The sequence below is a fragment of the Mercenaria mercenaria genome, chromosome 8 (genome assembly GCF_021730395.1).
Source record: "Mercenaria mercenaria strain notata chromosome 8, MADL_Memer_1, whole genome shotgun sequence".
In the NCBI taxonomy this organism is placed as follows: Eukaryota; Metazoa; Mollusca; class Bivalvia; order Venerida; family Veneridae; genus Mercenaria; species Mercenaria mercenaria.
Genome location: NC_069368.1, coordinates 59,275,321 through 59,302,776, shown reverse-complemented (window position 1 = coordinate 59,302,776; position 27,456 = coordinate 59,275,321). Strand labels below are relative to the sequence as shown.

General features: G+C 36.0%; 1 protein-coding gene across 1 annotated transcript; it reads left to right on the top strand.

Moving 5' to 3' along the window:
- Nucleotides 1-1,813: 1,813 nt before the first annotated feature.
- On the top strand, nt 1,814-24,349 carry LOC123566279 (lachesin-like). Its single transcript, XM_045360228.2, has 9 exons — nt 1,814-2,270; nt 8,119-8,261; nt 10,855-11,059; nt 12,048-12,167; nt 17,632-17,763; nt 18,118-18,272; nt 18,824-18,956; nt 19,868-20,035; nt 21,815-24,349. Exons 1-9 carry the CDS (start codon nt 2,225-2,227, stop codon nt 21,919-21,921), a joined length of 1,209 nt encoding a protein of 402 aa, XP_045216163.2. The 5' UTR covers nt 1,814-2,224; the 3' UTR covers nt 21,922-24,349.
- Nucleotides 24,350-27,456: the final 3,107 nt, after the last annotated feature.

Below are 27,456 nucleotides of genomic sequence, written 5' to 3'. Positions count from 1 at the left end.
AACTGAATCAGAGTTTTCTAATACTGCAGTCTAAATGAATTTGAGGATTTTCCTTGCAACAGTAAAATTTTGCTTTCCCTTTTTGACTGTTGAGCTACTGATTGATTCGCCTTTCCGTACACATGTTTTTCTAAATTGAGCAATTAATTGGAAAAGTATTGACTTTCGTCAAAAGCGATTTTTTTGGGTCGCATTCATTGCATTTTAAGACCGGTGCACGACCAAAACTGTTGTTTTTTCAATGAGATAATGAATTATTAAATTTGCTAAAATTATTGTCCCTTGTTCTTGGTTCTACTGTGATTCAGTTTCCGAAATATTTTTTAACAAGAAACTTATAAATTGAAAGTTACACGCAAACATTTTGTTTACTTTAATGATTAAGACCGTGCTATTAATTTTTTTACGTAGACGCATTCAAATATAATTTGTCCCTTGTCTCATCAGAAAGGCATGAACAAATATATAAATTAAACGTCAAATTTTAAAGTTCCACGTAATATTGCGTATCAATATGACGTGCCTAATAATTATGACGGCAGCGCATTCACATATACATGTGCACTTCTTACATTTAAAAGTGCACCGACATATATTAAATTATCCTATATTTACAAGTTCCCACGTATATCAACGTAGTAATATACGCGCATGTCATGTATGCATGTACTTACATAACGTGTACGTATTTTAAACTGTAGACGTTGACGTGTGTAATCACGGCTGCACGCATGATTTTATACGTGTACGTATATTTTTGAAATGTGCGTACACGCAGAGCAGACTTTCGACCCAAATGTTACACCATAAATTTCTAAGATCTAATTACTACAAATATATAAATTTCTGGGATCAAATTTAATGCGTCATCGTTCTGGAGGCTTATTTATGAATCATGCACCTCATTATCAAACTAAATTGGTCTTGTCCGCTAAAATTGTCTGCAGCTAATCAATTAGTATGAGAAATATAGATTAGTATGAGAAATAAGATACGCAGCAGTTTCAACTTGAGAGCCTTTTGAACTTTAAGGAAAAGTTTATGCAACGCCCCCAATTTAGAACAACAAGTGTTGTCACGATAAACGTTACCGGATGCCTGCTGTTTGCATTGTATATGTGACAATATATATCTTAATTTTGTGATTACCCTGCGATTAGAGGGAAGAAGATAATTATTACTTATATTCGCTGCGTTAAAATTTTTCAATATATATTTCTGATTAATTATCCTAACTTTAACTATGTTTCAAACGTCATTATGTAAACTTGATTTTTCAAATAAAAAGTATATCTGAAGTTTAATTCGCCTTTCCGCCCACTTTCATAATTGTTCGAGTCTGGATCAGTTTTTACGGCGTGTTGGTGAGAGTGAATGCATCTCCTGAGACGCGTAGCGTCAAGTGTGTGGTATGTACGGGAGGGTCTGTCCTCTCTTTTAAACGGGTCCAGGAAATTTTAGAATTATAGGTATAAAATATTGGCCTCTGGTTCAAATACAACAACCTCACTACAGACATGATTTTAGTAGAATACCGAAATACTCTTGGGTAATAAGAGAGCGATTACCTCTTCATCCATGGGGGTGGGGCTTCATGAAAGTTTTGAAATAGACACGAAGTGTTGGCCTCTTGTGCATTTTTTGGTCTAAGCATCAATAAGTATATGCCACTTTTCGGCTGGCTATCGGGGGTGGGCTAGGACACCCAGTTCTCGCCCTGGATCCAGGCCTGTAAAACAATGGTAGTGCAATTTATCATGTATAACAAGAACAAAATAGCCAAATTTTGCAAAAAGCTACGCGCATGATAATTGAAATGATCGTGCTGTCGTTTCTATATTGTGCAGAAACATTTTAGGGAATGTAATCAACTGTGTCGGACAAAAGAATAATCCATTAAGCATAGTACCAATAGCAATAAACATCAAATATTCTACGAGTGGCATATGGACTGACTCTGATAGTCTGTACATGGATTTCTATTTTTAGAATATTGGGAAACAAACAAACATGTGAACTATACTCAGTAGATATATTATACAGTATGTATGTCAGTGAGTAACGGGAAAATATTTCTGGAATCAACAAGTCTGATTTAAGTTTTGAGTATTTTAATCATTATATTGTCATCCAGGAAACAAAAGGATTGTTAAAAGAATGAGATTTGTGATTAAACCGCACTTTCAATATAATTGTTTTTATTAGAAAGTTATTTTTAACCAAAATGAGATTACTACTGACTGCATGTATACTGGTATGGAATATTGTGGGTAAGTTTTTAATTGTTTACTGTTTATATAAGTGCTCTAAAAAATCAAAACATGCTTAATATAGACCTTACATATTTTGTAATTAATTACCGTAATCCCTAACCCATGCGCACGATGTATCGGACGTATGTTTTTAGTCTAGCCTTACTCATTTGGGCTTATCGGAATGACTTATTTTCTATGGTCTGATAATTTATTGTTGTCACCCCTCGGGACAGCGACAGTCAAAAGTTATCACGCTGTCCCGAAACGTCCTATTATTTTGACTATTTTTAGTCTAGCTGAAAACAGAATTTGGCTCCTTTAATAATAGCATAAATTAAAAGTTCATAAAGTGAATTTGGAAAAACAAAAACAAAAAAACATCCGATATAATTATTTTAAATCCATCATTCATCCATCAAACTTGAAATGCTATCTCAAATTGGCTAATTTATCTGTTCAACCTTTTCATTTATTCGGGTTCTCAAACTTGCCCCTTGCTATCAGCTCCGGAATGGTACGGGTACCAGTCTCCGTTTCTAGGTCATTTATATACAGTGTCAAATATACTGTACGAATGGTCTGGCAGGGCTAATTTACCTCATATTAGGCTAATCAGGCCAGTTCGAATTGTAAATAGTCCAGAAGCCTAATTAAATGAAATAACAGTTGGCTCGAGGCAGATAAAATTAAAAGCTAGTTTACGTTACTTCCGTCAAAAATAAATTGATATTGATGTTTTTTATATAAAACATGTACAGAAATATTGACGTATTGCGGAAACAGCTATATTATATATGACAAACAGACCGATACTGAAGAATAAGAACATATTAAATAGTGATTAAAAACATATTGAATAAGACATAATTTAGGCACACCCGCACTTGACACGTTGATGTGTTGCAAATACTCGCAGCAGAGTTCCCAAGATATATATATAAGTGAAAGCAGCCGGAAATAGTATGACATTTAAGGTGAACTACATTCAAATTTATTTATTTCTGCATTTAATATCTTCTTTGACCTTTTAAAAAATTCAAACCAGCGATCCGGACGAGGGACCCATTGGTTCTTATACATGTTGTCATGTCCAGAAGAGGAGTCCATGATATATCCTTTACATACTGACATGCCCAGGCATTCGGTTCCTTCGAACTGTGTGTTTCGTGAGAAGTTCGTTGGTAATGCTACATATTTACTGTCTGGTCGAGGGGTTTCATGTCCAAACAAGGATTCTATTTGTTGGTACTGCTACATTTTTCTATGTCCAGACTAGGGTTTTTGATATATTGCATATTTACGTGTCCGGACGAGGGTTCCATTCGTTCTGTTACATATTGAAATGTAAACGTATTGGTTCCGTTTGTACTGTTACATATTTACACGTTCGGGCGAGTGTTACATATAAACATGTCCAGGCGAGGGTTTCATTGTTACAGTGGCATATTTACATATTATATTTACATGTTCGCGCGTGGATTCCGTTACTACTGCTACTTCTTTACATGTCCGGACGAGGGTTCCGTTTGTAGTTTTACACAATCACACGTGCAGACGAAGGCTTAATTGGTACTGCTACATCTTTATCTATGTCCGGACGAGGGTTTCATCTTTACATGTCCGGACGAGGGTTCCATCTTTACATGTCTGAACGAGAGTTTCATCTTTACATGTCCGGACGAGGGTTTCTTCTTTACATGTCCTGACGAGGGTTCCATCTTTACTTGTCCGGACGAGGGTTCCATCTTTATATGTCCGAACGAGGGTTCCACTTTTACATGTCCAGACGATGGTTCAAGTTTAACATGTCCGGACGAAGGTTCCATGTTTACATGTCCAGACAAGGGTTCCATCATTACATGTCTGAACGAGGGTTTCATATTTACATGTCCGGACGAGGGTTCCATCTTTATATGTCCGGGCGAGGATGCCATCTTCATATGTCCGAACGAGCGTTCCACCTTTACATGTCAAGACGAAGGTTCCAATTTAACATGTCTGGACGAGTGATGCCGACGAGTGTTTCATCTTTACACGAGCGTCCATCTTTACATATCCAGACGAAGAATCCATCTTTATATGTCCGAACAAGGGTTCCAGCTTTACATGTCCAGACGAGCGTTCATCTTTACATGTTTGAACGAGGGTTCCATTGTTACATGCCCAGACAAGGGTTCAGTTTTCATATATTCGAACGCGGGTTCAACCTTTACTTGTCCGGATGAGTGTTCCGTCTTTACATATCCGGAAGAGGGTTCCATCTTAACATGTCCGGACAAGTGTTCAATTTTTACATGTCCAGACGAAGGTTCCATTTTAACATGTCCGGACGAGGGTTCCATTTTTACATGTCCAGACAAAGGTTCCATATTTACATGTCCGGACGAGGGTTACTTTTTACAGGTCTGAACGAGGGATCTATCTTTACATGTCCAGACGAGGGTTCATCTTAACATGTCCAGACGAGGGTTCCACCTTTACATGTCCGGACGAGGGTTTCATCTTTATATGTCCAGATGATGGTTCAGTCTTTATATATCCGAACGAGGGCTCCACCTTTACATATCCGGACGAACGTTCCATCTTTACATGTCCAGACGATGTATATAAAAATTGTAAAAGAAATTACGAAATATAAAGTTACGAACAGCTTGCCTGTCGGTTAGACCTACTTGACAGATTCTTACCGTCAAATTAACACCTCAATTTATTATTTTTTTCATATTGTATCATGCTTTAGATAAACCAATTATGGTCGGGCTAGTTTTTTTATTGTGTCATTACTTAAACACAATTTTATAAATTATGCTTTTCGTAGGTATTGTTGTCATTGAATATTCTAGAGCATTTTGTGGCATTTTTTTCTATTCTACTTTAGAATTGCTTTATTGTATTACTTGAAAATTTTGGCAATTTTCTTGCAAATTGACAACAGTGACGTCAACATTGCAGCGGATATAAGGAAAATCAAAGTGAACGCAAATGTTCCGAAAGAAACTATTAAGGATGTAATTGTCTTTTCTAAAACACCGACGACGGAATTATTTCCACTAAACAAGATCCAATTTCTGATGTGTAAACATTGATTTCTTGTAAGGGAGGGGATTATTTGTAATGATGATAATGCATTTCTATGCAAACAATCAATCCACGTTATGAATATGAATATGCCATGATCTAAGTTAATAGAAATATGACTCAGATGTCCTGGGTCAGGGAATGCTGCGCTGTAATGTAGCTTTTAGTGAAATCGAAAGCTGAATTACGCAATTTCCTGAAACTGTCAGAAACATTCTAAAAGCTTGTAATGAATGCGATTTTTTATTTCTTAAATCGGAAACAATGACAAAATTAAAAAAGAAAATATTAAAACTTCAAGGAATTATCTCCAGTTTTAGCCTAAAGCACGGAGATCTTTCTATCGGCCCTCAGACTGCGGACTAAGCTAGTATTTGCAGGGGTTTACTTTGCAATATCCCAAGAGCGCATTAAATTGATAACAAAGCCCAAGAGATGTATCGGGATACACAAATGCATTTATATCAGTGATTACATTAAAGACACATACAATAGATGACTTGAATTTGAGAGAAAAATAACCCCATGGGAGACATATTAATATGATGCCACTACACGTTAGTATATAGTCCTAGCACTTGATGCGTTTGCAGAAAATGGAAGAATTGTAGTGCGGCAGACGTTTTACGAGCCTGCTTCTCCTCTTCTCTTCATGAAATCATATCTCGCAGAATACTATAGACATAATACGCTTCTTCACATAAACTCACGTAGAAAACAGTAGACATATTACGCTTCTCCACACAAAATTGCGTAAAATACTGTTGTTGTATTACGCTTCTCCACATGAAATCACGTAGAATACTATAGACGTATTACGCTTCTCCACATAGAATTAGGTATAATACTATAGACATATTACGCTTCTCCACATGAAATCACGTAGAATACTATAGACGTATTACGCTTCTCGACATAGAATTAGGTATAATACTATAGACATATTACGCTTCTCCACATAGAATCACGTAGAATACTATAGACGTATTACGCTTCTCCACATAGAATTACGTATAATACTATATAGACATTATTACGCTTCTCCACATAGAATCACGTAGAATACTATAGACGTATTACGTTTCTCCACATAGAATCACGTAGAATACTATAGACATATTACGCTTCTCCACATAATTCACGTAGAATACAATAGACATATTACGCTTCTCCACACAAAATTGCGTAGACTATATTACGCTTCTCCATATAAAATTACGTAGAATACTATTCATGTATGACGCTACTCCACACGAAAACACGCGGAATACGAACGTAATACACTACAATACGTGGCATCATATAGATATGACGTATTACGCTACTCTACCTGACATCACACGTGGACTAATGTTCGGAGGGGCACTTTGATTGACCTCCATCATTAAAGCATTGAGATAATGTTCGGAGGGGCGCTTTGAGTGATCATCAACCATTAACGCATTGAAATAACATTTGGAGGGGCGCTTGGGTGATCATCCATCATTAACGCATTGAAATAACATTTGGAGGGGCGCTTGGGTGATCATCAACCATTAACGCATTGAAATAACATTTGGAGGGGCGCTTTGAGTGATCATCAACCATTAACGCATTGAAATAACATTTGGAGGGGCGCTTGGGGGATCATCCATCATTAACGCATTGAAATAACATTTGGAGGGGCGCTTGGGTGATCATCAACCATTAACGCATTGAAATAACATTTGGAGGGGCGCTTGAGTGATCATCAACCATTAACGCATTGAAATAACATTTGGAGGGGCGCTTGGGGGATCATCCATCATTAACGCATGAAATAACATTTGGAGGGCGCTTGGGGATCATCCACCATTAACGCATTGAAATAACATTTGGAGGGGCGCTTGGGTGATCATCCACCATTAACGCATTGAAATAACATTTGGAGGGGCGCTTGGTGATCATCCACCATTAACGCATTGAATAACATTTGGAGGGCGCTTGGATGATCATCAACCATTAACGCATTGAAATAACATTTGGAGGGCGCTTGGATGATCATCAACCATTAACGCATTGAAATAACATTTGGAGGGGCGCTTGGGGGATCATCCATCATTAACGCATTGAAATAACATTTGGAGGGGCGCTTGGGGGATCATCAACCATTAACGCATTGAAATAACATTTGGAGGGGCGCTTGGGGGATCATCAACCATTAACGCATTGAAATAACATTTGGAGGGGCGCTTGGGGGATCATCCATCATTAACGCATTGAAATAACATTTGGAGGGGCGCTTGGGGATCATCATCATTAACGCATTGAAATAACATTTGGAGGGGCGCTTGGGGGATCATCAACCATTAACGCATTGAAATAACATTTGGAGGGGCGCTTGGGTGATCATCCATCATTAACGCATTGAAATAACATTTGGAGGGGCGCTTGGGTGATCATCCATCATTAACGCATTGAAATAACATTTGGAGGGGCGCTTGGATGATCAACTACCATTAACGCATTGAAATAACATTTGGAGGGGCGCTTGGGGGATCATTTATCATTAACGCATTGAAATAACATTTGGAGGGGCGCTTGGGGGATCATCAACCATTAACGCATTGAAATAACATTTGGAGGGGCGCTTGGGGGATCATCAACCATTAACGCATTGAAATAACATTTGGAGGGGCGCTTGGGTGATCCTTCGCCACTAAAGCTGGAAATGTCCCTATATATATTGTTCCCTATTTGAACACTAACACTTACAAGTTTACTGTGAAAGACAACTTCATATATAGATAAGACTTTTTGATTGCAGTGTCTCAGCTTGCAAAGGCAGGCGACCCGGTGATGGAAACAACCAAACATATCCAAATCAGTCTCATCCAAGGCAAAACTGCCATTCTTCCATGTATGATCAGTTTCAGAGACGTAGATGATGACGACAAAAGAAAGTATTCGGTAACAACATTTTTCTATTTGTTTGTTTATTCGTTGTTGATCAGGCACTGCTATTGATTTTTCCATAGACTTCCTTATGAAAAATGGTTGTCATATAGGCCTACCCCAAAATTGAGAGCTGACAATTAAAATGTGATTCTTTAAATAAGGTAACATGTCAGACATTGAAATTTTTTATATAGGCTTAACCGATCCAATTTTTAGTTCACCTGAGCCAAAGGCTCATGGTGAGCTTTTGTGACAGCTCAATGTGCGTCGTCAGTCTTCCGTCGTCAGTCGTGCGTCGTCCGTCGTGCGTTCGTCAACATTTTCTAAAAAAATCTTCTTGAAAACCACTGGGAAGAATTACACCAAACTTCACAGGAATGATCCTTGGGTGGTCCCCTTTCAAAATTGTTCATGGAATTTAATTCCATATATAGAATTCTGGTTGCCATGGCAACCGAAAGGAAAAACTTTAAAAATCTTCTTGTCCAAATCCGCAAGGCGTAAAGCCTTGATATTTAGCATATGACATCATCTTATGGTCCTCTATCAAGATTGTTCAAATTATGCCCCTGGGCATGAAAAGAGGCCCCGCCCCAGGGGTCACAAGTTTTACATAGACTTATATAGTAAAAAACTTTAAAAATCTTCTTGTCTAAAACCACATGACCTAGGCCTTTGATATTTTGTATGTAGCAATGCCTTGTGGTTCTCTACCAAAATTGTTCAACTTATGCCCCTGGGGTGAAAAGAGGCCCTGCCCCGGGGGGTGGGGGGTCTCATGTTTTACATAGACTTATATAGGAAAAAAAACTTTAAAAATCTTCTTGTCGAAAACCACATGACCTAGGCCTTTGATATTTTGTATGTAGCATTGCCTTGTGGTCCTCTACCAGAATTGTTCAAATTATATCCCTGGGGTGAAAAGAGGCCCTGCCCCGTGGGGTCTCATATTTTACGTAGACTTATATAGGAAAAAAACTTTAAAAATCTTCTTGCTTGAAACTGCAAGGCCTAGGCTTTTGATATTAAGTATGTTGCCTTTCCTAGTGTTTCTCTACCAAAATTGTTCAAATTATGTCCCTAGGGTAAAAAGAGGCCCTGCCCTGGGGGTACCAAGTTTTACATAGACATATAGGGAAAAAAAGATATTCTTGTCTAAAAGTTCAAGGCCTAGGCATTTGATATTTGGTGTGTAACATTGCCTGGTGGATCTCTAACAAGTATTTTAAATTATGCCCCTGGGGTGAAAAGAGGCCTCACCCCGGGGGTCACATGTTATAATTATGAGTTATATAAGAAAAAATACCTCAAAAAGTATCAGGTTATATTTCCTAGACTGTTTAATTATAATTACCTGATGACCCAAACGATTAGGGATCACTTGACTGTGACCTTGACCTACTGACTTACTTTCTTGTTTTTTAAGTTACAGCCTTGAAATTTGGATGACATGTACAGTTTTGCACACCAGTCTTAAATCTGTCTTTCAGTGACCATGAATGTGACCTACTGACCTACTTTCTAATATTTTAGCATCAGTTTGTCATTTGAAACATGTGGCTCACATTACTCAGGTGAGCGATTCAGGGTCATCAGGACCCTCTTGTTTACAATTTCTCTTCAAACACAACTACCCCCTTTGTTGAATAGCAGGTATAGATATAGTGGCCAAATGCCCACTGACACCTAAAAAGTGACAATTACGCATTTCAAAATCTGGTTGCTATCCCCATTGACGATAGTTTTGGATATCATGTCATTATCATCAACTGTCTTACAAGTTAATCTCAGCAACCAGTGACTATTACAATTCTTTACAGCATGGCTTGACACGCACAAAAGTGTATGCCCCTGTAAAGGGTTAGACGTTTGGAAGACAGACAGACAGACAGACAGACAGACAGACAGAGACAATTATATTTGCAAGAAATAAATACATGTTACGAGAAATATATGTCTATGTTACAGGGCTCAAGATAAGATTCGTATTAGCGTAAATTACGCTTTGATGATCCCCAATGTGTAACACCATATAAATATGTTATAAAACTGATTTCTGTTGTTTTTTTTACATTACAAATTTTCAGGAGTAAAATTACTCCTAGTCAATTTCAGATTTTACCATTTTACCCATTCACAAAAATTATGATTAGTAAATACTCATAGGCCAAAAAAAATATCTGGAGCACTGTATGTAAGCTGATGCATGGACTAATTCTAGAAATATATAACACACATCTACATACATTAATGACAAACGTTTCACAGCAAGTGCAATGAATTATAGAAAGTAATAACTTTTCTGTTCGGTCTCATTAATGGGCAATAATTAACTTCTAGGATTTCTTAAAATGCACAAACGCAGATTTAGTATTGTATTGATGTTGGGAAAAAAATCATGAAAACTTGATTTCCGGCGAATAAAGTGCAATGAATTATAGAAAGTAATAACTTTTCTGTTCGGTCTCATTAATGGGCAATAATTCACTTCTAGGATTTCTTAAAATGCACAAACGCAGATTTAGTATTGTATTGATGTTGGGAAAAAAATCATGAAAACTTGATTTCCGGCGAATAATCCGCATTTTCTCCATTCGTTTTCAAGGTTATATGGACTGACAGAAGAGGCCGCACGATTAGTATCAACGAGAGGGTAATGACAAACCACCGAAAGTTTGAGATCTCCCATCCCTACCCTAATGAATGGAACTTGAAAGTAATCCGCGTACGCAACACAGACAGTGGGGAATACAAATGCCAAGTGAACACGGATCCTGTCCAGACCAAAGTTGTCGTTCTGATTGTACAAGGTTTGTGGCTTTTGCTATTCTTTTATATAGATCACGAGAGTAAACAAACAGTTTCTTGAGGCCGTTTTTAAAGACGTTTGTTTTCAGGTTCAAGTTGTTTTCAAACGTATTTTACTTATTAGTACTTTGCCAATGTTTTCGTATCAATACGTTTACTTGTTCTCGCAAGTGACTGGCAATTTGTTCCCCGAAAGAGTTGTTCCCAAAACGGAACAAAGAGACAGGGCAAACATCTTTAAAACGGACTTTGTTACTAAGATCAGTTGCCTACTGGCTTAGGGAATGAACCTCCCATATCTCGGTTTGACGACCGAAGTTTTCCCTGTTTAGCTGGTCGGACTTCTAGATACTAGATAAATGAGTCTCACAATGAGAAAACCAACATTGTGCATTTGCGACCAGCTTGGATCCAGATCAGCGTGCGCATCCGCGCAGTCTGGTCAGGATTCATGTTGTTCGCTTTCAAAGCCTATTGCAATTAGAGAAACCGTTAGCGAACAGCATTGATCCTGACCAGACTGCGCGAATGCGTACGCTGGTCTGGATCCATGCTGGTCGCAAATGCACAATGTTGGTTTTCTCATGGTGCGGCTCAACTACATTTTCTTAATGAGCGCGGCAGTGATAAAGAATATGGCGTGAAAGGCTATAATTTTAAAATAAAGCCCTGAACAGATGGAGACCAAAACGAATTTTACATGATTTATTAAAACGTGCTATTTCTGAAAGAAGAGTAATTTATCACTAAGTTTCCATATGAATAAGGGACTGGGTAAAATTTATTCTGTTAACTGTAGACTCGGGGACAAGGCTCTGAACTATACATACTTTGACATGTTTGACGAGAGTTAAATTTAACGCCCGATATAATAAAATGCCTAAGTTGAACGATTTATCAAGACGTTTGCATGAACCCATGAGATGTGCACCAGGAAAGCAACATTTTCTGTATCACAAAATTCTGATTACTTTATTGTATTTCTTATAGTTCCGCCGAGAATATACAGCTCGGAGAGCGTAGAGGTGAAGGAGACGGAACGGCTGGTTATATACTGTAATGTTACTGGTGATCCCCCGCCCACAGTACGGTGGTACAAGGAAAACGAAAGTAAGTGATGTTATTGTGTAATCTTTTGGATAATAGGAGACAAAATTTCTTCTGTAATGCAACATAAAAATGATACGATTGCATTGCTTGTTTCATGCAAGATGCAATTAAATACTGTATTCTAATTTTACATACTTGTATAAAACATTTTTTCTTTTTATTTCTTGTCTTCAAAGTTCAGTAGATCCGTATTCTTTATCAGTAAAAAAAATTGTGAAATTTAAAGATATATTTCGTTGTTATATATTCAAGAATTCACTGAAAATATGTAAAAAGAATGAGATAGGGCATGTTTGGCGCCAAATTGTAGTTCGACGTGACGTGTTTTATTCAGGCACGATGAAGGTTACACGTCCAATGGGCTCAGTTTAGAATAAGAATAAACTTGCGCGTAATGATCGATTGCAAATTACATATAACACCGTTCTGTTATTTAATTTAATGTTTTTGATATAAAATTGTAGATCAAATATGGTGCGCCTGTATGGCGCCAAGTCATAAATTTGATATGACCTAAATATTGCCTGCTTTAATGACAATCAGCAAGATGTTATTATGAGACTAGCAAATATAACTTTGTCTCTATCCCTCTTATCAAGTTATCAATATCTGATGTAAATAAGTCATAAACATGTTCTTTATATTCTTCTCGTCATAAAACGGAAATCCTGATATTTTCTCTAAATCTCAGGACAGATTCCTCTCTTCGCTTTATGTATTTTCTGTTCTGCAAGATGATCTGTAAGCATAAGGGCAACTGCTGTATAAAACAAGCATTACTTGTAGCGATGTAATGGCCGAGACAAGCGGTCACGAAAGCTGTAGGTCACGAGTTCGAACTGGTTATATACTGTAATGTTACTGGTGATCCCCCGCCCACAGTACGGTGGTACAAGGAAAACGAAAGTAAGTGATGTTATTGCGAAATTCTAACACGATCCGCAGCATGTTGCTATATAAACATATAGCGAAATCGCCTATACATGAATCTACGATAAAATATAGCTCTTCCATTCCGCCCTACGATTGAAACACGACTGAGATTCTACTCTGCTTCCGTTATATACCGACTAAATACTCGACTTTTTCAGTGTTATGTAGTAGTAATAAAAAGTACATCAAATTTTCTGAAACAAACAATATCTAACTGATGAATTTATTGTTATATTTTACCGTAAGAATATGTTTCAGCCCGGTAAGTTTCAACTTCAACACCAGTGCATCTATATCTGGTCGTGTGTGTAGTTTACAATTTCTGCGTTGTAGGCACCACAAATGTCAACTAGATTCTACTTTGACAGTAAATAAATTATAATTAATTTCCAATCTTCCAGACTCAAGTTTTTACGTGTTTATATGCCGCCGCAATGTTCTGGCGTGTATGTTTCAGTGCCATCATGTAGGTGACGTGTACTATTTTTAGAAACTGCATATTAAACCTTGAATTAAGTATTTACCTCTGATTTCTATATCCGACCTTTGATGTTATTGAAAATAACATTTTCACGGCAATAACTACTTAATACTTTAATTAAAATTTACTGAATATCGGAAAATTCCGTTTGATGCAACGCTTTCCATTCGTGGGGAGGTTTTTATAATAGCATATGGCCAGCCGAATGACAATCGCGCTAAAATGTAGTGCTGTAAAATGCGAAGAATTTACGTGGTTAGAATCGAAATAATAAATATGTTCCAATAATTTTATCAGTTAATAAAATATGGGCAGTCGTTCGGATGCGAATATTAAATCACTCGTGCTACGCACACGTGATTTAATTATTACGCATCCGGACTCCTGCCCATATTTTATTAACTGATCAAAATATAGGCACATATTTATTATTTCTTAAATCTTTTGGATAATAGGAGACAAAATTTCTTCTGTAATGCAAAATAAAAATGATACGATTGCATTGCTTGTTTCATGTAAGATGCAAGTAAATACTGTATTCTAATTTTACATACTTGCATAAAACATTTTTCTTTTTATTCTTGTCTTCAAAGTTCGGTAGATCCGTATTCCTTATCAGCAAAAAGGGGGGGGGGGTCCCAGTTAGGTGTCTGCGCAAAATGTTTTTTGATTTTATTTATACTTTTTGGTAATATACCTACATGTATTAAGTTTCATTAACAAGTGTCACTGTTATCAGTTTTGACTTACTTTTATAGATATTCACATTTAAAGTGGGTGGGGTAATCTGACATGTGACCGGCCAGGAACACAGTTTCTGTTATTTTTTAAAAAATGGTTCGAAGTTTTTACCTGAAACTTTCATGATAAAATAATTAAGCAATGGACATTCACACAACATGTTGCATTTTAAATTGTACTGAATACTTTTATCATCACAGAGCCACAAAGTGCTCTAATCAAATTTACTGATTTCCAATGGACGAACTTTACCAAAAAGCTAAAACATTTTTCATTAGTTGAGATATTAAGGTGTTATTTTCAGCAGATATTGTAAACTAAATAAACATTAAAATGACAGTATATCAGTACACTCTGATTAAAATTGGAAGAGTGGTACACTCTCAAACTGGGAAAAAGTGGGTGGGGTAAATAAATATTCGAAGCAACACTACACAAATTGTGCAGTTGTTAAAAAATGGCGTCAGATTGTCTATTACTATCTTAATTTTATTAAATACAGCATTGATTGATAAATTTTAACAACAAAAAAATCCCACTTTATACATGTGTGTCATGGAAAAAGCATGGACCTTGAACATGACATGTAGACAAACCAAATTAACCCTGAAAGCTCAAAGTATTTAACAAAAGGTTTTGCCTGAGGCAGTATATTTTGAGAAAAGCTATTGTTTAAATTAACATTAAATTTTCTTCATTGATTTTTCCATGGCACACATGTATAAAGTCTTGTTAAAGAGAAATAAATTTGTTAAAATTTATCAACCAAGTCTGTATTTAGTAAAACTATAATGTGTCTGTAGGACAGAGGGTGTGCCCCCCCCCCCCCCCCCCCCACCCCCCGCCACCACCGACTGGTACATTTGTCACAAATAACGGGAAACAATTCAAATGTCTGCAGTCTTAATTGGGGTATAGCCTCAAAAAATATGAAAAGGATTCATTATTCTATACCATATACTTTTTGAGCTATGAGCATCACAAACGAAAAATCCTCTATTTTGGCTATTTCAAGGGCCATAACTCTGTAATGAATGCTAAAATTCTCAAGAAGGATGCCATGTGTGCAAAGGTCACATTATGATAAAGACTCAAGCAAGGTTTCATGAATTTACATTTAAATATTTCTGAGTAGGGCACCGAGAATGCTTCTGAGTAAGGCACATAATTAGGTAAAAATGTGCATTTTTTTACTATTTCAGGGGCCATAACTCTGGAAATAGGGGCAGACCCAGATCAAAAATAGTAGGTGCGCAAGTTCATATCATGATAAACACTCATCAATTTATATCAAGTACTTTTTGAGCTAGGCGTGTCACAAGGTGAAAACGTGCAATTTTGACTATTTCAGGGGCCATAACTCTAGAAATAGGGCGCGGACCAAGATTAAAAATAGGAGATGCGCAAGTTCATATCATGATTAAGACTAATGCAAGGTTTCATGAATCTATATCAAGTACTTTTTGAGCTAGGCGTGTCACAATCTGAAAATGTGCATTTTTACTATTTCAAGGGCCATAACTCTAGAAATAGAGGGCGGAACCAGACGAAAAATAGAGGTGTGCAAGTTTCATATCATTATAAAGACTCTTGCAAGATTTCATCAATTATATCAAATACTTTTTGAGCTAGGCGTGTCACAAGGTGAAAATGTGCATTTTTGACTATTTCAGGGGCCATAACTCTAGAAATAGGCGCGGACCCAGACGAAAAATAGAAGGTGCGCAAGTTCATATCATGATAAAGACTCTTGCAAGTTTCATCAATTTATATTAAATACTTTTTGAGCTAGCGCGTCACGATCTTCGGACGGACGCATGGACGGACGGACAGATGGACGCACGGACAAGAGCAAATCTATATGCCCCCACCACTTATGGGGGACACAATTAAGATAGTAATAGACAATCTGAGGCCATTTCGTTACAACTGCACAATTTTTGTAGTGTTGCTTCGAATATTTATGTTCAATGTACACCTGAAAGATTTTGAAAAATACATTTAAAACCTGGGACAACTCCAAAGTGCATATTTATAATAGTCATAGAAGTGTGAGATAATTAGATTTGTCACCCAAAATATCAAACAGAATCTATTATTTTTGACACTTTTTATCGAATTAACACTAAGGGGGTCCACTGATATGAATGTTAATGGCGATACAGTACACAAAAAAGAAGTAAGTGGTCGCGAAAAAAAAAATTCCTGTAATGGCAATAAAAAGTCATCAGCTTTTTTGCTTGCAATCATATTTTCCCTAATTTTACTTTGAATTTTTTTTTATTTCATGCACAAAGTTCAGTAGATGTAGTCTTTTCATAAAAAAAAAATGTGAATTTAAAATTTTTCTTTGAAACGTTAGAAAATAAAAACAGAATAATAATTTGGGCCATTTTTTCGCTGAGTTTTTTGGCAGTTTGTCTGGTGTTTGATGAATAATTTTATCTTGCACAACATAACACCGTCTGTTATTTTTTAATTTTTATATATAAAATTGTTCAAAAAGGTCGTTAGCAGACAATAAAATGGATATGACTAATTTTGCTGCTGTTAATGAAATAGCAATTTTATATAGAATACAAATATAACTATTTAGTGTTCAAACCCCCTTAAAGACCATACGGTCAGTCTAACTTTTAATTCATTTCAAAAGGAAAATCCTGAACCAATCTCAGACAGACCCCTCTCGTTGATTTTTTTCTAACAAGTATTTAAGCTAAGGCAATGCTGTATAAAACAACAAAATAATCCAGATACAATACAAAGGAAAGTCATAAAAATTTATTTAAATTATTATTTATCCTAGAAACTAAATGTATTTTTGAAAAAAAAGAGTTTTTTTGTAATACAGCAATAGTTCACAAAAAAATGGTAAAAGCTAATGCAAGCCCTAAGACAAACGCATAATGCAATTCTTTATAAAAAGGAGTAATGAAATGCTAAATTTAAATCCATTATTTTCTCCAGTGAATTGTTTTTAATAAATGCATTTTACTTTTGCAAGTAATTATATCACAACACCCTGGTAATGGCCGAACAACGTCAAGAGCAAATCAGTAGGTCACTATTCGAATCTCAACACTACCAATTTTTTCTCCTTGAGAAGTATTAATATTCGTGCTCGTTTTAATCTGTTTATTTTCCCACGCCGCAAATGTGTACCCTGCGAATTCAATTTCGTCAAAAGTGATCTTGTTCATAACACAAACACTCGTTTCGTCTTGCTTTATCGGATCAAGTGCTAAATTCGGAAATTCGCGAAACAATAGATACGATAGAAGAACAAATGTTCTGAAATCCTGATTTTAGATTTACCACAGTACAGCGGAGAGGTTCTTGTGATTGAAAAAGCACTGCGCAATGATTCTGGTATTTATAAATGTGAGGCAGAAAATGGAATAGAACCTTCAGACTCGGAAGATATTACTGTCGACGTTTTATGTAAGTTTATGCTCTCTCACTACGTTTCAAGGGGGCGTCCCGAACTGAGTGCGATGTCACTGGCTTAAAAACTCTCCCGTCCCACAATCGAGTTTAGCCACGTTCACCAAGGGAACTGTCTGGCTTGTTAAGGGCCATTAGTTCTACCTACCAAAGGATCCATCCATGCCTTGGTGTTTGACGTATATACGTTATGTGATTGAAAACAGAATGCGCATGGGTGGAATAATGTTGTTTCGCTCAGGATTATGTGCAATTAATTTAGTTGCATACTGTTTGATACCGTTGTTCTAAAAATATAACTTCGGGTTAAATCGTAAAATCAAGTTTATCTTATCCTCACATTACTTACAGATGCACCAACGGTACAATTGTCTACCAATCGAATCAGCCAGTATCGGTATAAATCCATTGTTCTAGACTGTAATGTAATAGCAAACCCGAAAGAAAAGGTCAGCTGGTATAAAAACGGGAAACCTCTTTATACAAACTGGAAATATAAGATTGAGGTGAGATTTTTTAACTATCACATGTAGTAGGTAACACAGTTTCTGTAAAAAGTATTCTCCATAAAACTGTCGATATATAAAACTACAGTTTAGAGAGAAAAACGTTGTTGTAATCATTTAAAAAGTTTGAAATATGTATTCAAAGACACTTGATATTCATATGTAGATTTTACTTAGGTACGTGTACTCCTTTTCCTACTTCATACAATGTTATCCTGTCGTTATTTTATATGATGCAAATTGGCAAAGTATAGTATAGTTGCCTTTAAACTGATGTGCCAAGATACATGAGGGAGATCGCACATTTCATTAACTATCATGAACAGACTCAGTATTTGTATCAAAGAGTTCCGCTTAAGCCAGGTGGACTAAAGGTGTGTTTCATATTTCATTACCTCTCACGAAAAGACGCCATCAAGTCGAACTGGCTATTATTTTGCTTAGCGGCGTTCTCTGCTTCCTCAAAAATATATTCTTATAGATTTTATAAAAATTTGATACTGTCGTCTGGCGTTTTTTTCAGCGATAGTTTATCTGTTGTTCTGTTGCAGGAATTTGGTCAGTCGGACGGAAGTCGGACACACACTTTGGAAATAGGGTACCTAGAGAGGTTGGATTTTGGTGATTATGTCTGCATGGCTATAAACTCAGCAGGGACCGCATCTGAAGTTGTTACTGTGGCGGGTATTTATATCCCTTATTAGTGACGTCAGCATATATTTTGTTGAATGATAAGACCGCTTGTCATTTTGGAATCATTTAGGTTATGTGGTGACTTATCCATCTTTTGACGCTGGAAGAAGACCCCAGATGCCCCACTGGGCATTATATCAGGCATGGGAGGGTACCTGGGTAGAGCCACTGACTTCTGTAAGCCAGCTGGATGGTTTCCAAATATAAAGCATTCTACACCCCAGCGTGGTTTAGAACCCACATCAGTAGGAGTAATTGATTGTAAATAAGCGGCCGTAACCACGCTGTCACGGAGGCCCCTGCATATACGGTTCTTATATTTGTTAAAAGAGTTAAAATGATTGTTTTAAATCATACATTCTTATTTTCACGACTTTAAGAGTTTTTCCCCCGTCTCTCTGTTTTGGAACGAGTTCGTTAATACTATTTATTTTTCTATTTAAACTTGAAAGCTGAGGTTCCACCACAATCGAAAAATTCGCTATATTCGCAGATCTTTGTACAGAAAAAAAGTGCGAACTCGAAGAATGAAAACCTGTTTCTTATATCCAAGTTTAAACTTGAAAACAATTCAAGTCTATAATGTGTAGTTAAGAATAAGACTACTTTTGTATATCAGATAACAGTATACTCTCTTTGACATTTTCGTAATTGTATTTCTGATAAACAGCTATCTGAGAAAAGCTTTCACTTATCAAATTTTCCCTGTCAGTTTTGAAATAGAACATCCATGCTGTAGGGTTGTAAGATCTAAATGTACTTCACAAATTTTAGATGAACAAGACGGAGACGGTGAAACATTCGTCTTCAATGTATTTTAACATTTTTAAGCACGAGTATGTATCCGAGGGCTTTTAAATACTATTGGACAAACAAGTATTTCAAAATGTTCATATTTACAGAAATAACAACAAGTACAGCAGTTACAAAAACTGAAGACCCAAGAACAACATTGAAACCGGGCAAACCAACTGCAGTAACTACACCAGACTTTGAGAAAATTTCTTCCAGTAGAATATCGTTGTCGTCATCGACATCTGACAGTGTCAGTTACATTCCAGACAAATCAGGTGAGCTCGGGTGTACATAGTCAATGGCTTAAAGACGCATCACAAGATAATTGTATTCTTTTGTATTTCCATGATGGTAATTTTACATGTTTTGCATGAAAAAATCGAGACATACAAGTATCTATTTATAATTTGACAGTAACACACAGTAGGCCAAGAGAATGTGTTTAATGTGTACACATTTTATTGAATGGATATAGCAGTATGTGCAGCATTTAATGGATTAAGTTCGCTTTAGACCACCCTTTGTTTCTATGGTATGAGATAGTTATTTATCTATGTTTTTAAAACTATACTGAAAATAGAATGACTGAATAAGTTTACTGATGAAGTTATGAATATCAGTAATTCAGAGGGGCCTAAATTGTCCACCTGTGACCTTTTATCACAGCAGTATTATATCAGTATTATTGGAATGATTTTCACGAAGTTCATGTGGAAGGTAAAAGTAATTCATTAGGTTGTGGTGGGTCTTTAACCTATTTATCACCGTGTCCAATCGTTACTATAAGAAACCGGATCAGTAATATATGAAATCGGATCAATTCGAGAATTTTTTGATTTTACGAAAGACAATTGAATTCTTACTATTATTTAGATATTTCTGTCAAAGAAAAAATACAACGCAAGATGTGCTCCCGACATTGCGGAACACTCTTTGCTGTTCATGTTGCAGCAAGTCTAACCATTTTTCTCAATCGTTTCGGAACATCAGGCAGAAATAGCAGGTAAGCAATGCCGTGGCTCAGAAAAAAGGAACGTTCTCCGAAAAATACAGCATTACCGGTCCTGTGATATCCCTTTTACATTCCTGTAACATGTTTGTGCCATATATGATGGATTAAATTTCTTGGAAGATAAATGTAAGGCATCTGATGACCGAACTAATCGATAAACACAGGATCAGCGAATGCAAAATACAGTAACATGGGAACGACTGACTTCTTCTTTGTCCGTTTTCATCTATTTTCAAGGGAAACATACCTACATTCACTTAACTGCCTTCCAGTTCAAACAGCACTAGATTGTTTTGTTTTCAGTTAATCTTTTCAGAAATTGCTGTTACTTCATCCTGCCAAAACCCCGTGTATTAATATAGATGTAAGGACAGGAACTCGGTCGCATTGGGGTCAAAATATGCCGACTTGTTTTAAACAGAAAAATGCATGCATGAACTAAAGCCTGTTTTCTGTGTATTTGTTTAAAAAAAGAGAAGAAATACCGTGCTGTTTAGACTGGCATGCTTGCTGGAGAAATCTGGCACTCCTACGTTACTGCATTTTGCGGTTGCTGAATCCTTTAGCTCTCATGTTACAGGTCCGGTTTCTGAATATAACGATACTGACAAAATTACTCTTGTTTTCTTTCTATCGAAAAGTATATAGCTACAATCGCATATCCAGAATTGTCTTTTAGTTGGATCGCAATTTATTGCATATCTTAATATACATAATATACAGTGGTGTATAATACAAACGTATGAAAACAGCAAATGATTTGCTTTTTGATTTTGTTTGGTCTAACGTCGCACCGACACAATTATAGGTCATACAGCGGCTTTCAATCTTTGATGATGGAGGAAGACCCCAGGTGCCCCTCCGTGCATTATTTCATCACGAGCGGATATATAGCAACATTATAACTAGTCCTTCCCGCTGCGTCTGGGTATTTTAAAGCTTGTCACCGCGTCCACCAAATTGTACTTTCTGCTTGTCAATATAATGACTAAGGTGTTTTTTTTTTGCGTTTTTCTACTTTATTTGTATTAATTCATTTCAGAGCAGAAAGATAACGTAGTTGTAGTGCCTGACAGTTCTTCCAGAGCCTCTTTTTGCGGGAACATACAGCTGTCTGTTAGCATTGTGTTGATATTTATTTTTCTATGACGCTTCAAGTGATGTACGACTGGTGATATCGCAAAAAACGGGTCATTCCGTAAGGAATCCGAAAAGTTACGGAGGACCCGAGTATGTGCCAAATGTCTTTGTTGTTGAACTGTGTTAAACATTGAAATCCACTTTACGTCTGAATTGTTCGCATTGTTGTATACAGTTTTGTATATCATTTGGCAATTTAACCCAGTTAATTTAGCGGAAATATGTTACATACATTATAAGAATTTCCCTCCCCTAAAAACAGAAACACTTGCGAATAGATTCTCATTTTCATCGCGCTCTAAGCTGCATTATTTTGAATGATATTTACTTGATGTACGGAAGTCAAAATACGTTTTAACTTTGTGAACATTCGTCTGTTTAGGAATTATGTTAACGTAGTCTGCACAACTTCATTCATGTCGACAAAAGATTTTTTTATTTTTCTTATCTTTCTAATTCTTCAGTTTTAATTATTAAACCATTATCTGTATTTTGAATAAATGACAATCTGTTAAGTTCGGGATTTTAACATTATACCTCAAAATTTCGGAAAGGGTAAAATGGTGAAGAAGAGGAATACTGTAATTTTAGAATCTTTTTCAGTCAGGAATGCGTATTTCTTTATCGGCGGAATTGAACATTTCTGTTTTCCTTACCACATCATCTCAGTTACATTATTATTATGTTATGGTGAAGAACATAGCTTGGTAATATTTGTGTAATTGCATGCTAACCGGGAAAATAATTGGTTTTCATGTGTTCTGCGCAACACCCTAGTTACATCTGTATGCCCCCGGTGTCGAAGACCCGTGGGCATATAATAGTGTTTAACTGTCCATCCGTCCGTTCGTCCTTCACACTTCCTTGTGTTCTCAACTTCTTCTAAAGTTTTTATCCAATTGAAATGAAACTTTGTATATATCATCGACATTAGGTGAACATACGCATATTGTCAGGAATATCTTATCTCATTATTATACTAGTATTTAGTTATCTCCCTTTTTGGACTAAACCGTGTCACAACTACATCTGTACCGTGTACAGTCAGACACGTCCTACAGTTATATATACTTGATATCCATCATCAATATGAAGTATACATGCACATATTGTTGGGAATTTCATGTCAGATGTTTTTTTTTTGTTTCAAGCTCACCCTCTTTTATACTTTATTCTATCAAATATTTTCATGGGTAGGACATGCGTGTTATACAATTTTTGACATATTTCTTGTTGTCTGCGAAAAATGTATTTGCACGTGTCGAAATGTGGAGTGTAATAATAGTTTTACTAATAAAAGAAAATTCTACAGTGATCCCAGTGCAAAAACCCCACATTATGTGTTTGTTTTTAATCATGAATGTATCCTGATTAAACAATGTCTGAACAAAGGTGGACTACTAAAATTTCTTCACTGCGGTTCAAGTCTGTTATATTTACCTCCCTTACGTTTATTCATTATTCACATACTTTATTACTTCATAAATAGACATTCTGGGGGTTGTTGCAAAAGTGACTTAACGCTGTTTTAGTCTGCTGGATACCTTTATAATATAATTCAGCATTTATATGTCTATATTCATTGTCGCTATTACGTGCATTATGTTATATTCTCTTGTTAGTTTGCATTTTGTGGACAGACCCCGCCGTTTATTTTTCAAACTTGACAACGGATTAGATAAATATAGCATAAATACTCATGGTCGAGCCCCAGATACCAGACCAGAACGAAAATGCTATTAGAATAAACATACTCTACCTCTATGTAAAAAGAGAGAGATACCGCCGTGAAATCACCCCCCCCCAAAAAAAACCCCCAAAAAACAACAACAACAACAAAAAAAAACAACTTAAAAACACGCTGATAAAGCACTTGACAAAACACACTTTTCTCTTCAGCCGTTTAGCTGTCCGTCTTTCATAGCAGAGGAATTCCGAGAAAAAACCTTAATAAGTTAGGTTACTTTTTCCTGAAAGCTATGTGTAGATGGGGGCGAAACGTGAAAACAAACAAAAACTGAAGAAAGTTGTCTTAAAATGATTCAGAACAGGGAATCATATATTGGTTCTCTTTTATTCTACCTTTTTATCAAGAAACGCACTTCACATATTTGTAGTTAATAAATACCTTTCAGCGTACACGTTTAGTTGAAACAATAATTGAAACACTCTTTCTTATCAGTCAGAATATCTGTTGGTTTAAACACATTTTTTCCAAACAATACACATAATTATATTTATATACTAACATTACTAGTACAGTTGATGGAAAGGATTAAAACGAAAGACAAGTCTTAAAGAGTAAAAGAGTTCTTCTCCTAGAATATCTGTTGTCTTCTTTACCGAATGTAAAATGAAAAGTCGAGGTAAACTTGAAATAAACAAAGTTTCTTTGCGATTAGTTGGACAGGCACACGACTCAAGACAAAAAAAACAAGTTTTTTTTCAGTTTTTAGTTGAGGAAGTAAGAATGGGCTAGTACCTTTCCCCGTTCATTACCATGCCTCTATACTATACATAGGGTTAGAGTATGACATTTATACACTGCCAGTTTTAAAGGTAATATTTCTTTTATTTCTGTTGTACCAGTGGGGCAAACGAAGCAGGCTTGAAATATTCACTGATTACTATATAATTATTACAATATCTTCCGCATTATTTTTTCTTATTCGTTTTGATGAACTTGGCTTACTTTAACAATGTTCTTTCAATATATTGCAGTCATAATAAAACCACGTTATGAAATATGTAGACGCGTTCGCGAGTCAAGATTTAAAATACACGTGTATATTGTATTATTTAACGAATAATATGCAAATTTTAGAAGCATTATCTGATTTATTATATTTTATGTATTTCAAATTATCTACTTCTCAGTTTATCTTTCTTTAGTTCCTTGGGGGTAAGTCGTGGTTTACATCGACGTCTGCACGTCCGTCTGCTCGCGCGTACGTCACCGTGGCTCAACTGTACTAGTCCCAAAGTAGATAGTTTATATTGTGCAAATTTGAAAGTGTGTGCATTAACAATACTATGCACTAGGTTCAAATTACAACGCACTTAAAATATGTATAAGTGAACAAAGTATTAATGTGTCCTACCACCAAAAAATGAAAGCTATTATAATAACCCTTTTATGTTTGGTAAAGTTAAATACATTCGACGACGATTTTTCCACAATTAAAGTAAATATTTAATGATTATTTTCAATGAAAGACAGGCATTTGATATCTTAAGTATAAATATTTTTTCAAATCAGTTGGTGTATGGATAGGTTGAAATATGGAGGAGGTATGCATGTCCTTTAACTCTGTTTCTGTTGTAAAACACGTGGTTGCCATGGCAACAAATATCCCAAAACTATAACAAAAAGTACGATCATGCAATAACTTTAAAAGTGTAAAATATTTTGTTATGACATTTTCTACTTATATGGCAACATCATAACATGGAAGAGATGCACATTCTTTTCTTTTGTTGCTCTGTGAAAAATGTGGTTGCTACAGCAACAAATAGTCCAAACTTTGTGTGACATGGGAAACCAATGATCCTCTGATAACATTGAAATACTCCTATGCACAACGTACACTGCCTTGCTGTAACTAATGTGCATTATAACTGATAATAGCTAAAACTCGAACACATACCAATATGGGACGTTTATTGCTAGGTAACAGTATTATTGTTTTTGTCTTGCTTTAAAATGGCGTTTATTTATGTACATATTTTATTTAACGATTTTTCAACATGTACACATTATATGAATAAATAAATTATTTCAAAATGTTATTTTGTTATGTTATGATAGAATCACAAGGCTACTCATGAAGATATTTGCAACTGGTGTCCAGTCTGTAAACGATGGTTCGATCTTACATGTTATTTTTTATTTTCATATCTTTTATAACTGTGATCAACATGCACAAGGCATTACAGTGTCATTTTTTTAGCTGGAAAAGGAAAACAATTTTATTTCTTTTACATCGTGTATTTGCACACTCTAGTACGAACATATAGACGTTTTTAAATCTAAGTCTTTACAGATCAATGACAAAATATGAAACAATATTCATATCTTGAAAGCTATAATTCCAGTTTAGTAGGATTACGATCTGTCGTAGCATGAAAGATAGCGCATGTCCCTAAATTGAAATAAAATGTAACTGATGGTCACTCCCACCAGGAACCAGTTCCCACCAAGTTACAGACAAATACTTATATTCTGTAATCTGTATCTTGAAAAGTAAATTGAATGTTCTGATCAAGCCACTGCGTAAGAGCAATCAGTTTTACGGAGTCGGAAAACAGGTACGTGTAACACGAAATACTTTATATATTGTTTGTTTTGAGTTTAACGCCGTTTTTCTTGAACAATATTTCAGTTATGTAACGGCGGACAGTTAACCTAACCAGTTTTCCTGGATTGTGTACCAGTACAAACTTGTTCTCCGCAAGTAACTGCCACAAAACGTCACGGAGAAATACGCCTCGCCCGGGAATCGAACTTAGATCTGCGCTCTACCTACTGAGCTAAGCGGGCGGGCTTGTGTATTGTTTCTCCAATGACAGCTAGTTTATTGCATTTTCAAACTTTACCTCAAATGTTGGCTATCAATGACTTCGTTTGGATTTTTCAACGATGAATTGACTTTTTATTGTTATTCTAAATAAGGGGTATAGGCGTTTAAATCGTCGAAGCATGATTATCAGATATAAAAGGTGTAAACAAACATTTTAACGTGAAATCGTTAAAAGAAATTGAGGATGAAGAGATTGAATCAAGCTCTGTTAAGTGTAAAGCTTAAACATTATAGTCCTAGTCTAGCTGGGACAAATGTGACAATTAAAAAGAAATCAGCAGTGGTGATATTTGATCCATTCGCTGAGATGAAGTTACGTTATGTACAGTGTCATGTTGACGTACAAGCGACAAATTTGACATCGAAGATAATATTTTATGTATATGGTCCCTCTTTTTTTGTTGTATTTTCTGTCAGTTTAATATACAAGGATTGGTAAATTAAATTTGCTTTATGTGACTTCATTGCATTTGTTGTTGTTTTTGCTGGGTTTAGAGTACAAACGACACAATTTATGTCATTTGGCAACTTTTCCGCCCTCCGGGCATTATTTCATCATAGGCGGGCATCTGGATAGAACCTCCGACCTTTCGTAAGCCAGCTTGATGAAGAGCGAGATTTCGAACTGGCATATAAGAACTAAATTAATTTGTGGGTCTTTTTTTAAGAAAGACAAATCAGATTTTCCTCCATCACGCTTCAGTAATAATGTTAAGCTACAAGGCAAACATGGCAATTCACATAATGTACAGTAAAAACGTTTGTAAATGTAAATCACACAGTCCTGAGGCCTTAAGACTTAAATATTTAATTTGTTTCACCATCGATTAAAGATAAATAGACAGTCGAAGTTATATGACTATAAATAGTGTTATAAATGTTAACTTGTTTATGGTGTGTGGCGAAGTTTGCAAATAAGTACGTCGAGGTTTAAACTGATTAGTGCCACAGTAACTAGTCATTT

What these genes read in the sequence shown, in the direction of transcription:
- LOC123566279 (XM_045360228.2), top strand. Translation starts at nt 2,225, where the DNA reads ATGAGATTACTACTGACTGCATGTATACTGGTATGGAATATTGTGG. An exon ending in ACTGGTATGGAATATTGTGG is followed by an intron (nt 2,271 to 8,118) that starts GTAAGTTTTTAA and finishes TTTTGATTGCAG; the next exon opens with TGTCTCAGCTTGCAAAGGCA. An exon ending in TTACATTCCAGACAAATCAG is followed by an intron (nt 20,036 to 21,814) that starts GTGAGCTCGGGT and finishes AATTCATTTCAG; the next exon opens with AGCAGAAAGATAACGTAGTT.